This window comes from Corvus brachyrhynchos, unplaced genomic scaffold, assembly GCF_000691975.1.
Source record: "Corvus brachyrhynchos isolate BGI_N302 unplaced genomic scaffold, ASM69197v1 scaffold255, whole genome shotgun sequence".
In the NCBI taxonomy this organism is placed as follows: domain Eukaryota; kingdom Metazoa; phylum Chordata; class Aves; order Passeriformes; family Corvidae; genus Corvus; species Corvus brachyrhynchos.
The window spans coordinates 3824649-3838149 of NW_008238358.1; the positions used below are offsets into that span (position 1 = coordinate 3824649).

Genomic DNA, 13501 nt, shown 5'->3' on the forward strand with positions numbered 1-13501 from the left:
TCCTGCTGATGTAACAGGTCTGCCAATGCCGAAGATTGAATGGGACAAGAACGAAGTTTTAATTGACCAAACATCCGATGCACTTAAGATAACCAAGGAAGAGATATCTAGAAGCGAGGCAAAAACTGAACTTATCCTGCCTGCAGCAGTGAGGGATGATAAAGGCACTTACACTGTGAGAGCGTCCAATCGTCTTGGCACTGCATTTCGCAATGTGCATGTCGAAGTGTATGGTAAGGGTGCAACATTTTAATAAAATGACAGCTAATAAAATGCCTTTGCCTTTTTTTAAATGTAGTTCCATGCTCTATTGCTTTCATACAGATCGTCCTTCTCCACCAAGAAATCTTGCAGTTTCTGATATTAAAGCAGAATCATGCTATTTAACATGGGATGCACCTCTTGATAATGGTGGTAGTGAAATTACCCATTACATTATTGAAAAACGTGATGCTAGTAAGAAGAAATCTGAGTGGGAAGAAGTCTCCAAAGGCGCTGTTGAGAGAAGATTTGGGGTAATTTATAAAATATCTTTATTAAATAGTTTAGTATGCATAAAAAATAACAATATTACATATGTAATGGAAACTGCCACTTGCATAGGTGCCTGTGCTTATGCTCCATTTAGACCACAGAATTACTGGATGAATGTTTCCCATCCAAGTATCTATGTTATCCCTCACGTGACAAAACAAAATAAATTGTTCATTTTTGCTACTTAACCTCAGCTGAGCTAGAAAGAAGACACCTTCCTTTACGTTTTCCAGAATTATTCATTTTTTTACCAACTGCAAGAACAAACATAATGACATTTTTATTTATGTTCAGTCCTATGGACATGAAATAAGAGTATCCTCAGGCATCACATAGAACTGTGTAGTACATAAACATAGGTATGCCAGTGAGATTGCAAGATAGAATTTAAAGTGAAAAATTCTGCATAACTCCAAAGAAGTTTAATTGGAAAGTAGCCAAGAATTGTTTTAAATCCTCTTTTTCAGGTATGGAATCTTGCAACAAATGAAAAATATCAGTTTAGAGTCCGGGCTGTAAACAAATATGGAATAAGTGATGAATGCCTCTCAGAGAAAGTTGTTATTAAGGATCCCTATGGTCTTCCTGGACCTCCTGGAAAGCCAAAAGTTTTAGATCGCACCAGATCATCTATGTTGGTGACTTGGGAGCCTCCTTTGGACAATGGTGGCAGCCCAATAACTGGCTATTGGTTGGAGAAGAGAGAGGTGGGAGGCGTCTACTGGACACGTGTCAACAGGGCTCCAGTAACAAAACCATCAGTAAAAGGTCTAGAGCACAATGTGCTTCGTTTGGCTGAAGGTGTCGAATACCAGTTTAGAGTTATGGCTGAAAATCTTGCTGGAATTGGCCCTCCCAGTGAACCCTCAGATCCAGCTTTGGCAGCAGATCCCATATGTAAGTATATCATTGTGTTAGAGGACTGTATCACAGCAGAACAAAAAATGTGCTACTATTACTTATTTTTAATTTATTAATTAAAATTAATTATTAATAATGAAGTATTAATTTATTAACATTAATCAAAGGCTTTGTTTGCATTAAACCTAAGAGAATAAATTGACACAAAGTTTCCTGATTTTAAAATCTTAAAAATAATTAGTTTTAATTTTAATTTTTCCCTCTTTTATGTACCTAATACTGTGGTTACACCAGTGTAGGCATTGCCAAATAAACTTCAGTTCAGAATCATATTTTTATATTATTGTTTTATCTTACTGTTAAACAGTTCAATATTTATGCCTTGTACCTTAAGTACCCCTTGCTAATATGGGTAATACTTGTAATTGGTATGCACTTTCTAGGACCTACACTCTATATACAGGTAAAGAAATGAAAATACTTGCATTCTTCTAGAAACTATCTAGAAAAGTAGGAAGACAAGAAGACAGTAACAGTCAGGTAATTTTTACTTGCTCTTGTTTTGCCAGTTGTGCCTGGTCCACCATCTTGCCCAGAGGTCAAAGACAAAACCAAATCATCTGTAGCACTTGCATGGAAGCCTCCCCAAAAGGATGGTGGGAGTCCTATAAAAGGATATATTGTTGAAATACAAGATGAAGGTAGTACTGAGTGGAAGAAGGTGAATGAAGGAGACAAACTCTTTCCTACTTGCGAATGTGTTGTTCCCAACTTGAAAGAGCTCAGAAAATACCGATTTAGGGTGAAAGCTGTAAATGCTGCTGGAGAATCAGAACCAAGTCCTGCAACATCAGAGATACCTGTCCAAGATATTCTAGGTGAGAGTTCTGAGAACTGATTTAGGTATTTGTATCTAAATGCCACTTACTGCTGTGAATGTTCAAAAAGGATGCCAAGCAAGCCAAAGTCAGAACAGAATAAACAATTATACAGGAATGTAGGAAAAGATTGACACACATTTTTGAAAGTGTCATGATGTCCATTACCAGGGAATGCTCCATTAGGAAACTGATCAGCACCTACAGTCATACTAACGAAATACTGCTTATTTTATGAAGAATTTACAGCAGCGAATTTTTCTGTTTTTATAATTCCCAGTTTCCTTTTTGCATGGCCAACCCTTCTCACATGAACATGCGTTCCACATGTTTCTGGGGGATTTCAGCTCAGTGATGATGGAAATTTACTTTCAGTATCTCTTAAAATTTATATATTTAAATATTTTTGCAGAGGAACCAGAAATCTTCCTTGATCTTGGAGCACAGGATTTGCTCTCTTGTCGTGCTGGCACAACAATTAAAATCCCAGCTGTTATCAAGGGTCGTCCAGTTCCTAAAACATTTTGGGAGTATGAAGGAAAAGCAAAAACAGCAGCAAAGGTTAGTAAAAGTAATAGCTTTTTTTCTACACCTGTTTCTAGACATTTAAGCCTATTCCCTTTTACATTTATATTATTTCCCATGTTTATAGGAGGGAGGTCATAATGTACCTGAAGAAGCTCAGGTAAAGCAAGCAATTTTTTTAACCTCACTATTGTAGTATTTTTGAAACAAATTTTCAAAGTTGATCTGTAACTTCTCTTTCTTCCTATAATACACAGGTGAAAGCAACTGATACACGTTCAGAGATTATCATCCCTGACTGCAACAGAAGTCATTCTGGACGATACAGTATTACAGCAAAGAACAAAGCAGGACAAAAAACAGTGCACGTCAGAGTCAATGTGCTTGGTATGGCTTGCATATATTGAACTATTCAAATATTAGGGTTTATTTTTTATTATATTTTTTTAATTGTATTTTTCTACATACTTCTGTAAAATTGTGTCTGTTTTACTTTTATCTTAACAGATGTCCCTGGTCCACCAAAAGACCTAAAAGTAAGTGATATCACAAGAGGTAGCTGTAAACTTTCATGGAAGATGCCAGATGATGATGGTGGAGATAGAATCAGAGGCTATGTTATAGAGAAAAGAAATATTGAGGGGAAGGCCTGGACTAAAGTCAATCCAAACTGTGGCAGTACTTCCTTTGTGGTACCTGATCTCATAGCTGGCCAAGAGTATTTCTTCCGGGTACGTGCAGAAAACCGTTTTGGAGTTGGCCCTCCTGCAGAAACCATCCAGCGGACCACAGCCAGGGATCCAATTCGTAAGTAAAATTAAAGTCAAACAAATCCTTTAAAACCAGATGGTACTGTATAATGTATTTATTCACATTTATTTTGGTTGTGAAGATCCTCCTGATCCACCTATTAAACTGAGGATTGGCCTTGTAACCAAGAACACAGTGAGCCTGACGTGGAAACCACCAAAGAATGATGGTGGAGCTCCTGTTACACATTATAATGTTGAATGTCTCCGCTGGGATCGTACTGGAGAAGTGAAAGAGTCTTGGAAGCAATGCAACAGACGTGATGTGGAAGAAACAAAGTTTACTGTTGAGGATCTTGTAGAAGGTGGAGAATATGAATTCAGAGTCAAAGCTGTAAATATAGCAGGTCCTAGCAGACCTTCAGCCACTGTTGGCCCACTTGTTGTCAAAGACCAGACGTGTAAGTACTGATACTAGTAAATACAAATTCCATTTTAAAATCATGAAGTATTTTTGTATGCTATTTTTTCAACATTTTGTTGTAGGTCCACCATCTATTGAGCTCAAAGAATTTATGGAAGTTGAAGAGGGAACAGATGTTAAAATTGTGGCCAAGATAAAGGGTGTACCCTTCCCCACATTAACATGGCTAAAAGCTTCTCCAAAGAAACCAGGTGACAAATCACCAGTGGTGTATGATCAACATGTCAACAAGATCGTTGATGAAGATACTTGCACTTTATTGATCCAACAGTCTCGCAGAAATGATACAGGCTTATATACTATAACAGCTGTAAATAATTTGGGAACTGCTTCAAAGGAGATGCGGCTGAATGTTCTGGGTACGTATCAAAATCTCTTACAATTACATTAATTAATAGCATTCATTTGATACTTGATTAATTCTTCTTTATTAAAATGCATCTTTTAGGTCGTCCTGGACCTCCAGTAGGACCTATTAAATTTGAATCCATTTTGGCTGATAAAATGACAATATCATGGCTTCCTCCATTAGATGATGGTGGTTCTAAGATTACGAATTATGTTATAGAGAAAAAAGAAGCAAATAGGAAGACATGGGTACCTGTTACTAATGAGCCTAAGGAATGCATATTCACTGTTCCCAAGTTGATGGAAGGCCATGAATATGTGTTCCGCATTATGGCACAAAACAAATACGGTATTGGAGAACCTTTGGATAGTGAGCCAGAAACAGCACGAAACCTTTTCAGTAAGTAGAAATAAGCTTTCAAGTGATGTCAGTTGTTTCCATATGATGGTATGTGTGGAGCATCTGTTAAATACCTCTACTGCTTTCTCTCATCACTAAATTTCTAGAATAGCTTGAAGAGTTTTAGCAGTAGTTCCTGGTTCTTAAAAGCATGTGTAGTGCTTAAAAATACTTTTCTCCCCTCTTGTGTTATATTAAAATACAATCTCAATATTTTTAAGGCTTAAACATACAAATAAGTGTTTACCTGATAAGATTCAGCTTACTCTATTGTATTTGAGACATTATTAAACTCACAGCCCATGAAGAATTAGTTTCCTGCCTTTAGTTTTGAAAGATAAATTAGACAGATTAGCTCTGACATAGAAGGAATGTTAGGCTGAAAAGAGAAAATGGTTCTTAAAACAGCAAGTGTTAGGCTGGGCACTAAAATGAGATAATGATCCAGAAAGGCTAGGAAAAAAAATTTGATGATTTTTATTTGAAGGAAGGGTATTTTTCACAGAATTATATGTACCTGAATAGGGGTGAGAAACTGAATGAGGGAAGAAATTTTGTGCAGATGGGTAACCACCTAGTGCAATGGTGACCATGTGAGTGCATAGCTCTTTTACACTTAGCTATTTCTATATATCTTTAACGTAATTTTTTACAAGCTATTTTTTTTCCCTCAGCTGTCCCTGGACCTTGTGACAAGCCAACAGTTAGCAGTATAACACGTGACTCAATGACTGTAAACTGGGAAGAACCAGAGCATGATGGTGGCTCTCCTATTACTGGTTACTGGTTGGAGCGCAAAGAGACCACCGGAAAGAGATGGACCAGGGTTAACAGAGATCCTATCAAGCCTATGGCACTCGGGGTTTCATACAAAGTTACAGGCCTTATTGAAGGCTCTGAATATCAGTTCCGTGTTTCAGCTATCAATGCGGCTGGTGTTGGCCCACCAAGCATGCCATCTGATCCAGCACTTGCTAGAGATCCTATTGGTAAATATTTAAAACTTTTTTTTCAAAATTTGAAAGTATTCAAATGAGAACATATAATATATTGTTATGCTGTATGATGATATTTTTCAGCCCCACCTGGCCCTCCTATACCAAAAGTTACTGATTGGACAAGGTCTTCTGTAGACTTGGAGTGGACTCCACCAGTAAAGGATGGTGGTTCTAGAGTCACTGGCTACATTGTTGAGTTTAAAGAGGAAGGAAAGGAAGAATGGGAACGGGTAGGTTGAAAACCATTACTACAGAATCTGCACTTCTTCTCTCTGTGTCTATCAAAACGAATTGCTCCAGAAAAAAAATTTCTTTAAAAATGTTTACTATTCAAGTTATTTTGTAAAAGTTTGCACCATAATTATCTTCATATGTTTAAAATACAAGACAAAGCTTGCCCTTCCTCAATATTAAGTTAACTTTGTAATGACTAGATGTAGAATTTTATAATTTCTAATTAAAGATGTGGGAATATATGTAGGTAATATTTGATAAAAAAACGGAGAAGACCTAGTTAGAACTGTCAGAAAAGTAGTCCTCACTGGTGTCAGTGTCAAAGCATTTACAACTACTGTGTCTCTACATTTTCTTCATTTTTTTCAATAGTGCATTACTGAAAATTTAACTGGTGCACACCTTGGCTATTTTTTATATCTCCATAAACATATGGGTGCATTTTTAGTAAGACCTACATTTCCTATACTGTTTCCAGGTAAAGAGACTTTATATTGGGTTTTGAAAAGAAAAGAACAGAAATCCCTTTTCTTGTTGCTCTCACTTATATGAGTTTATGTGTCCAAAAATACATGTAATTATTCTGTGACCAGACTACTGTAATTGCTGTAACAACCTTCTATGTTAGAGTACATTAAAAAAAAGAAAAATCTTCTGAATAGCTTGTAGATCCATGTCCTGTATTTCTCTAAAAATTTCTGAAGAGTTCTATGTGGGCTAGATCTATGTATGCTTAATACTGTTATGTGATTGTAAATCTGAAATAATATCAAATGTAAGATTTGTTTCAAACTCTGCAAAGAAATTGGTGATATCTTGATGCTTGCTGACGTTACAATGTTTTCTTCCAGGTAAAAGATAAAGAAATTAGAGGAACCAAGTTTGTTGTGACAGGATTAAAAGAAGGCTGTTTTTACAAATTTAGAGTTAGAGCAGTAAATGCTGCTGGCATTGGAGAACCTGGAGAAGTTACAGACATTATTGAAATGAAGGACAGAATTGGTATTTACAATTTTGATTTACATTTTTAGTACTTCTAACTCAAAGCAAGAAAAAAAATATTCATTGACCTTTTCGTTCTTGTCCCTCAGTGGCTCCTGATATTAATTTGGATGCAAGTGTCAGGGACAGAATTGTTGTTCATGCTGGAGGAGTAATTCGGATCATAGCATATGTCTCAGGAAAACCACCTCCAACGGTGACTTGGAGCAGGGATGATCATGCTCTGCCAGAAGAAGCCAAAATTGAAGAAACAGCTATTAGTTCTTCTTTAGTCATCAAGAATTGCAAAAGGAGTCACCAGGGTTTATACACTCTTCTTGCTAAAAATGACGGTGGTGAGAGGAAGAAGACAATTATTGTTGATGTGCTAGGTAAGTTGCTATTTCAGTGCTTGTGAACAAGTACAGTTTCATAAGATTCAGCATGTGTGCTTCAATACTCCATTTTTTTCTTTGCTTTCAGATGTGCCAGGCCCAGTTGGAATGCCACTCCTTACGGAGAATCTAACCAATGACTCTTGTAAATTGTCATGGTTTGCTCCAGAAGATGATGGTGGTTCTCCTATTACCAACTATATAATTGAAAAACGTGAATCTGACCATAGAGCTTGGACTCCAGTGACCTGCACAGTTACAAGACAGAATGCTACTATTCAGGGACTCATTCAAGGGAAAGCCTACTTTTTCCGAATTGCAGCTGAAAATATAATTGGCATGGGTCCTTTCACAGAAACAACAAAAGAGATTCTCATTAGAGATCCAATAAGTAAGGGTATTTTTGAGTTTGGATAACTGTCATATGAGATTAATACACAAGAAGATTCTGAATGTGCAGAGAAATGAATCTACCTTATTTTTACTTTATTCTCAGCTGTTCCTGACCGTCCAGAAGACCTGGAAGTAAAAGCAGTCACCAAGAACTCTGTTACACTAACCTGGAACCCTCCAAAATATAATGGAGGCTCAGATATCACCATGTACGTTCTAGAGAGCCGTCTCATTGGAAAAGACAAATTCCACAAAGTTACAAAGGAGAAAATGCTTGATAGGAAATTCACTGTAGAAGGCTTGAAAGAGGGTGACACCTATGAGTATCGTGTGAGTGCTTGCAATATTGTAGGGCAAGGCAAGCCATCATTTTGCACTAAACCAATCACGTGCAAGGATGAAATTGGTACGTTTCTTTTACATATTTCTTTTTAAAATAGTAATTACTTATACTGATTCCTTACTTTTTTGTATTAATATTGCTGACATTTGTGGGCGTTGCGTATTTTAATATTGTCTTTCAGCTCCTCCCACACTTGACCTTGACTTTAGAGACAAACTTATTGTCCGAGTTGGTGAAGCTTTCAGCTTGACTGGACGTTACTCAGGCAAGCCTGCACCAAAGGTTACTTGGCTAAAGGATGATATTGTTGTGAAAGAAGATGACCGAATAAAGATCAAGACAACTCCTACAACTCTTTGTTTGGGAGTACTAAAATCTGTCCGCGAAGACACAGGCAAATATTGTGTTACTGTAGAGAACAGCACAGGATCAAGAAAAGGATATTGTCAAGTTAATGTTGTTGGTAGGTTTTCCTGAATAACAATATGGTCTGGGACTTTTATTTGTGATTAGAATTCATTGCATTTTATAAAATTTAAGTATTGAAATGTGTTCTTTATTACAATAATTTGATTTACTGCATTCTCAATTATACTAAAAAGCTATTTATTAATTCTGAGCACATATTTAACTCTGGATTAGTTTATCCATTAGTTTATTATTAATTTAATGTCTCTACATGCATTTAGAGAATGTCAACACTGTAGAAAATGTTAATCACCAAATACGTTATGCGTAGTAAGGAATTAATTCCAGTATGTCAAACAAATAGGAATAGCCCTGAAGTCTTGATGCCTTATTGTAACTATGATGTCAGGTTTCTAATTTTATGCTATATTTACTGTATTGACACTGTTTAATCTAAGTTGTTTTGTGAAGTTCATAAAAAAGCATGAGTATGGTTTATTTTTTCTTAAACAGATCGCCCATCACCTCCAGTAGGCCCAGTTATATTTGATGAAGTCTTTAAAGATCATATGGTAGTTTCCTGGAAACCTCCGTTAGATGATGGAGGCAGTGAAATTACAAATTACATAATTGAGAAGAAGGATGCACACAAAGACGTGTGGATGCCAGTTACATCTGCCACAGTGAAGACAACATGCAAAATTCCCAAGCTGCTTGAAGGAAGAGAATACCAAATTCGAATTTATGCTGAAAATCTTTATGGCATAAGTGATCCTCTCATCTCTGATGAGATGAAAGCCAAGGACCGTTTCCGTAAGTTTTTCATTTGCAATTATATTTGGATACTCCAATCTTTATTCTGTTTGTAATGCTCATACACTCTTTTTTTTCTCCTCACCCCAGGTGTTCCTGATGCACCTGAGCAACCAATCATTAAGGATATAACCAAAGATTCTGCAGTAGTGGTTTGGAACAAGCCATATGATGGAGGCAAGCCAATAACAAACTATATTGTAGAAAAGAAGGAAACAATGGCTACAAGATGGGTCAAAGTTACCAAAGACCCAATTTTCCCCGGTACAAAGTTCAAAGTACCTGATCTCCTTGAAGGCTGTCAATATGAATTCCGTGTTTCAGCAGAAAATGAAATTGGTGTTGGTGATCCTAGTCCACCATCAAAGCCAATTTTTGCTAGAGATCCAATCGGTAAAGTATCACATTTCATTTGTCATTGAAATTTTAATGCACTCAGTTTCAGTTAGAAAATTATTCTAATAGGTTTTTTTTCTCCCGTTTCATTTTTTTGCTTTTTTAACAGCAAAACCAAGTCCACCTGTTAATCCAGAAGCAGTAGATAAAACCAAAAATTCAGTTGATTTATCTTGGCAACCACCTCGCCATGATGGAAATAGCAAGATAATTGGCTATCTTATAGAGTATCAGAAAGTTGGAGATGAAGAGTGGAAACAGGCTAATCTTACAGCAGATTCTTGTCCTGAAACAAACTACAAAGTCACTGGTCTTACTGAGGGATTAACGTATAAATTCAGGGTCAAGGCAGTCAATGCAGCAGGCGAATCTGATCCAGCGCATGTTCCTGATCCGGTGGAAGTAAAGGACAGGCTTGGTGAGTTTAATAAAATCAGATAAGTTTACCTAAGAACAGACTTTTTTTTCCTCATTTTGTAAAAACTTATGTTTTTCATTCCAGAACCTCCTGAGTTAATACTTGATGCTAATATGGCCCGAGAACAGCATGTAAAAGCTGGAGATACCCTGAGACTTAGTGCTGTTATTAAGGGTGTTCCATTCCCAAAAGTTACTTGGAAGAAAGAAGATCATGAGGTGTCACCCAAAGCTGATATTGAGGTTACAGGAGTTGGCAGTAAACTTGAAATCCGTAACACTGTCCATGAAGATGGTGGAATGTACTCCCTGACAGTTGAAAATCCAGCTGGTTCAAAGACCGTTTCAGTAAAAGTTGTGGTCTTAGGTAATCTTTTTGTGTCCCTTCTGTACAACATTTTTTTACTCTATAATTGGAGATTAAGAAATAAAGGAATTTCTGGATAATATCTATAAACCAAGTTATAAAAAATACACAGCAGAAAGAGGACTAAAAATTATATAAAATATAATATAATTTATCTTGAAATGTACAAAGTTTTATAAGAAATGCTGATTGCCAAATAAATAATGGATCCCATTTTTATCAATGTTAGATAAGCCTGGTCCACCCAGAAATCTGAACATCAGTGATGTTAGAAGTGACTCCTGTTATATCACTTGGATGGAACCAGAAGATGATGGCGGCTCTGTCATTACCAACTATGTGGTGGAGAGGAGAGATGTAGCTTCTGCACAGTGGGTAGCCATCTCATCATCCTCCAAGAAACGCAGTCATATGGCTAAATATCTCATGGAAGGCACTCAGTATCTCTTCCGAGTTGCAGCTGAGAATCAATATGGTAGAGGTCCATATGTGGAAACGCTTAAACCTATCAAAGCTATAGATCCACTGCGTAAGTGTTTTTCAATCATATGATTTGTTTTGTTCATATGGGATTTGGTAATTTTGAGGTTGTCCTGTTGGTATGAACATGATGCACTGGTACCATAGAGTTTTCATCCTAGTAACCATTTTGGTTTTGTATTTTAAAAGATCCTCCAGGGCCACCAAAGAATCTGCATCATGTAGATGTTGACAAGACTGAAGTTTCCCTTGTTTGGAATCGACCAGATCGTGATGGTGGTGCTGAGATAACTGGGTATTTGGTGGAATATCAAGAAGATGGTGCAGATGAATGGACTAAGTTCCAGACAGTCCCTATGCTAGACTGTGTTGTTACAGGCCTACAGAAAGGAAAAATATACAAATTCCGTGTGAGAGCTCAGAACATTGTTGGTCTTAGCCTTCCAGATACAACTATACCAATAGAGTGCCAAGAAAAACTAGGTAATTTTTGGTTTTTCATGTTGTTTCACTGATTCTTTCTCTTTTTCTATAAGCATTTGCCCTGAGAATATAATTTCCATTTTTCTCTATTTTCAGTACCTCCATCTGTGGATCTAGATGTGAAGTTAATTGAAGGTCTCGTTGTTAAGGCTGGCACCACAGTGCGCCTTCCAGCGATTATGAGAGGTGTGCCAGTTCCCACAGCAAAATGGGTTACTGATGACACTGAAATTAAACCAGATGGCAAATACAAGATTGAGACTGACAATTACTCAACTGTGCTTACTATCAAAGACTGTGTAAGAAAAGATACGGGAGAATATCTACTCACAGTATCTAATGCAGCTGGCAGCAAAACTGTGGCTCTGCACCTTACAGTTTTGGATGTTCCAGGCCCACCAACTGGTCCCATTAATATTCTTGAAGTAACACCGGAATATATGGTTATTTCTTGGCGTCCTCCTAAAGACGATGGTGGGAGTCCTATAATTAATTATATTGTTGAGAAGCGTCAATCAAAGAAAGAAACCTGGGGAGTGGTTAGCTCTGGAACAAGTCACACAAAAATTAAGGTACCACGACTGCAGAAGGGCTGTGAATATATTTTCCGCGTTCGTGCTGAAAATAAGATAGGCATTGGTGCACCTCTGGATTCAGAACCAACAGTTGCTAAATACATGTTTGATCCACCATCCCCACCTGGTAAACCAACTGTTTATGATATTACAGAAAATGCTGCAACAGTGTCTTGGACTCTACCAAAATCTGATGGTGGAACTCCAATAACTGGTTATATACTTGAACGTCGGGAAGCATCTGGTAAATGGGTGCGTGTCAATAAGTCACCTATACTTGATATGAAATACAGAGTCACTGGTCTTTTTGAAGGCAACACATATGAATTCAGAGTTCTTGCAGAAAACATGGTGGGCTTAAGCAAACCATCTCCAAGCTCTGATCCAATAAAAGCATCACGTCCTATCACTCCTCCTGGACCACCTATAAATCCAAAGTTAAAAGACAAAACTAAAGAATCAGCTGATCTTGTGTGGACAAAGCCCCTCAAGGATGGTGGCAGCCCAATTCTGGGATACATTGTGGAATGTCAGAAAACTGGAACTACACAGTGGAATAGGATTAATAAGGATGAACTCATTAGACAGTGTGCTTTCAGAGTACCTGGATTAATAGAAGGAAATGAATATAAGTTCCGAATAAAAGCTGTCAACATTGTGGGAGAGGGAGAACCAAGAGAACTACCAGAAACTGTACTTGCAAAGGATATTCTTGCTCCTCCAGAAGTAAGCCTAGATGTGACCTGTCGAGACTTAATTACTGTCCGAGTAGGTCAAACAATACATATTACTGGTAAAGTAAAAGGTCGACCAGATCCTGAAATAACATGGTCTAAAGATGGCAAAGTATTAGTCCAAGAAAAGCGTGTTGAAATACTTCATGATCTACCTAATGTTGAACTGCAAGTGAAAGAAGCCAAAAGATCTGATCATGGCAAATATATAATAGCAGCTAAGAACAGCTGTGGACACGCTCAAGCTTTTGCTGTTGTTAATGTACTTGACAGACCTGGACCATGTCAGAACCTGAAAGTAAGCTATGTCACAAAAGACTCTTGTATGATCTCTTGGGAGAGTCCAGTGGATAATGGTGGCTCTGAAATTACAAATTACATAGTAGAATACCGTCAACCAAATCAGAGGGGATGGTCAATTGTCTCCTCTGATATTACTAAACGACTAGTAAAGGCAAATCTTATAGAGAACCGGGAATACTTCTTCAGAGTTTGTGCAGAGAACAAAATAGGTCCAGGTCCTTGCATTGAGACCAAGACTCCTATCCTTGCTATTAATCCTATTGACAAGCCTGGAGAGCCAGAAAATCTTCACATTGCAGAGAAAGGAAAGACATTTGTGTATCTGAAATGGAGAAGGCCAGATTATGATGGTGGAAGTCCAAATTTAAGTTATCATGTTGAGAGAAAACTGAAAGATTTAGA

At 37.3% G+C, this 13501-nt stretch overlaps 1 protein-coding gene across 1 annotated transcript in view; it reads left to right on the top strand.

Moving 5' to 3' along the window:
* Nucleotides 1-13501, top strand: part of TTN (titin) — a 242421-nt gene that overhangs the window by 170814 nt on the left and 58106 nt on the right. Inside the window, exons 234-258 of the mRNA XM_017735567.1 lie at nt 1-233; nt 325-515; nt 1002-1431; nt 1965-2273; nt 2686-2834; nt 2926-2958; nt 3056-3185; nt 3306-3605; nt 3691-4008; nt 4094-4390; nt 4480-4779; nt 5454-5768; nt 5859-6007; nt 6863-7013; nt 7103-7384; nt 7476-7778; nt 7884-8186; nt 8305-8586; nt 9045-9344; nt 9435-9737; nt 9850-10158; nt 10243-10524; nt 10754-11053; nt 11194-11487; nt 11584-13499. Of these exons, the coding sequence (XP_017591056.1) occupies nt 1-233; nt 325-515; nt 1002-1431; nt 1965-2273; nt 2686-2834; nt 2926-2958; nt 3056-3185; nt 3306-3605; nt 3691-4008; nt 4094-4390; nt 4480-4779; nt 5454-5768; nt 5859-6007; nt 6863-7013; nt 7103-7384; nt 7476-7778; nt 7884-8186; nt 8305-8586; nt 9045-9344; nt 9435-9737; nt 9850-10158; nt 10243-10524; nt 10754-11053; nt 11194-11487; nt 11584-13499 (8179 nt within the window). The remainder of the gene's footprint in view (nt 234-324; nt 516-1001; nt 1432-1964; nt 2274-2685; nt 2835-2925; nt 2959-3055; nt 3186-3305; nt 3606-3690; nt 4009-4093; nt 4391-4479; nt 4780-5453; nt 5769-5858; nt 6008-6862; nt 7014-7102; nt 7385-7475; nt 7779-7883; nt 8187-8304; nt 8587-9044; nt 9345-9434; nt 9738-9849; nt 10159-10242; nt 10525-10753; nt 11054-11193; nt 11488-11583; nt 13500-13501) is intronic.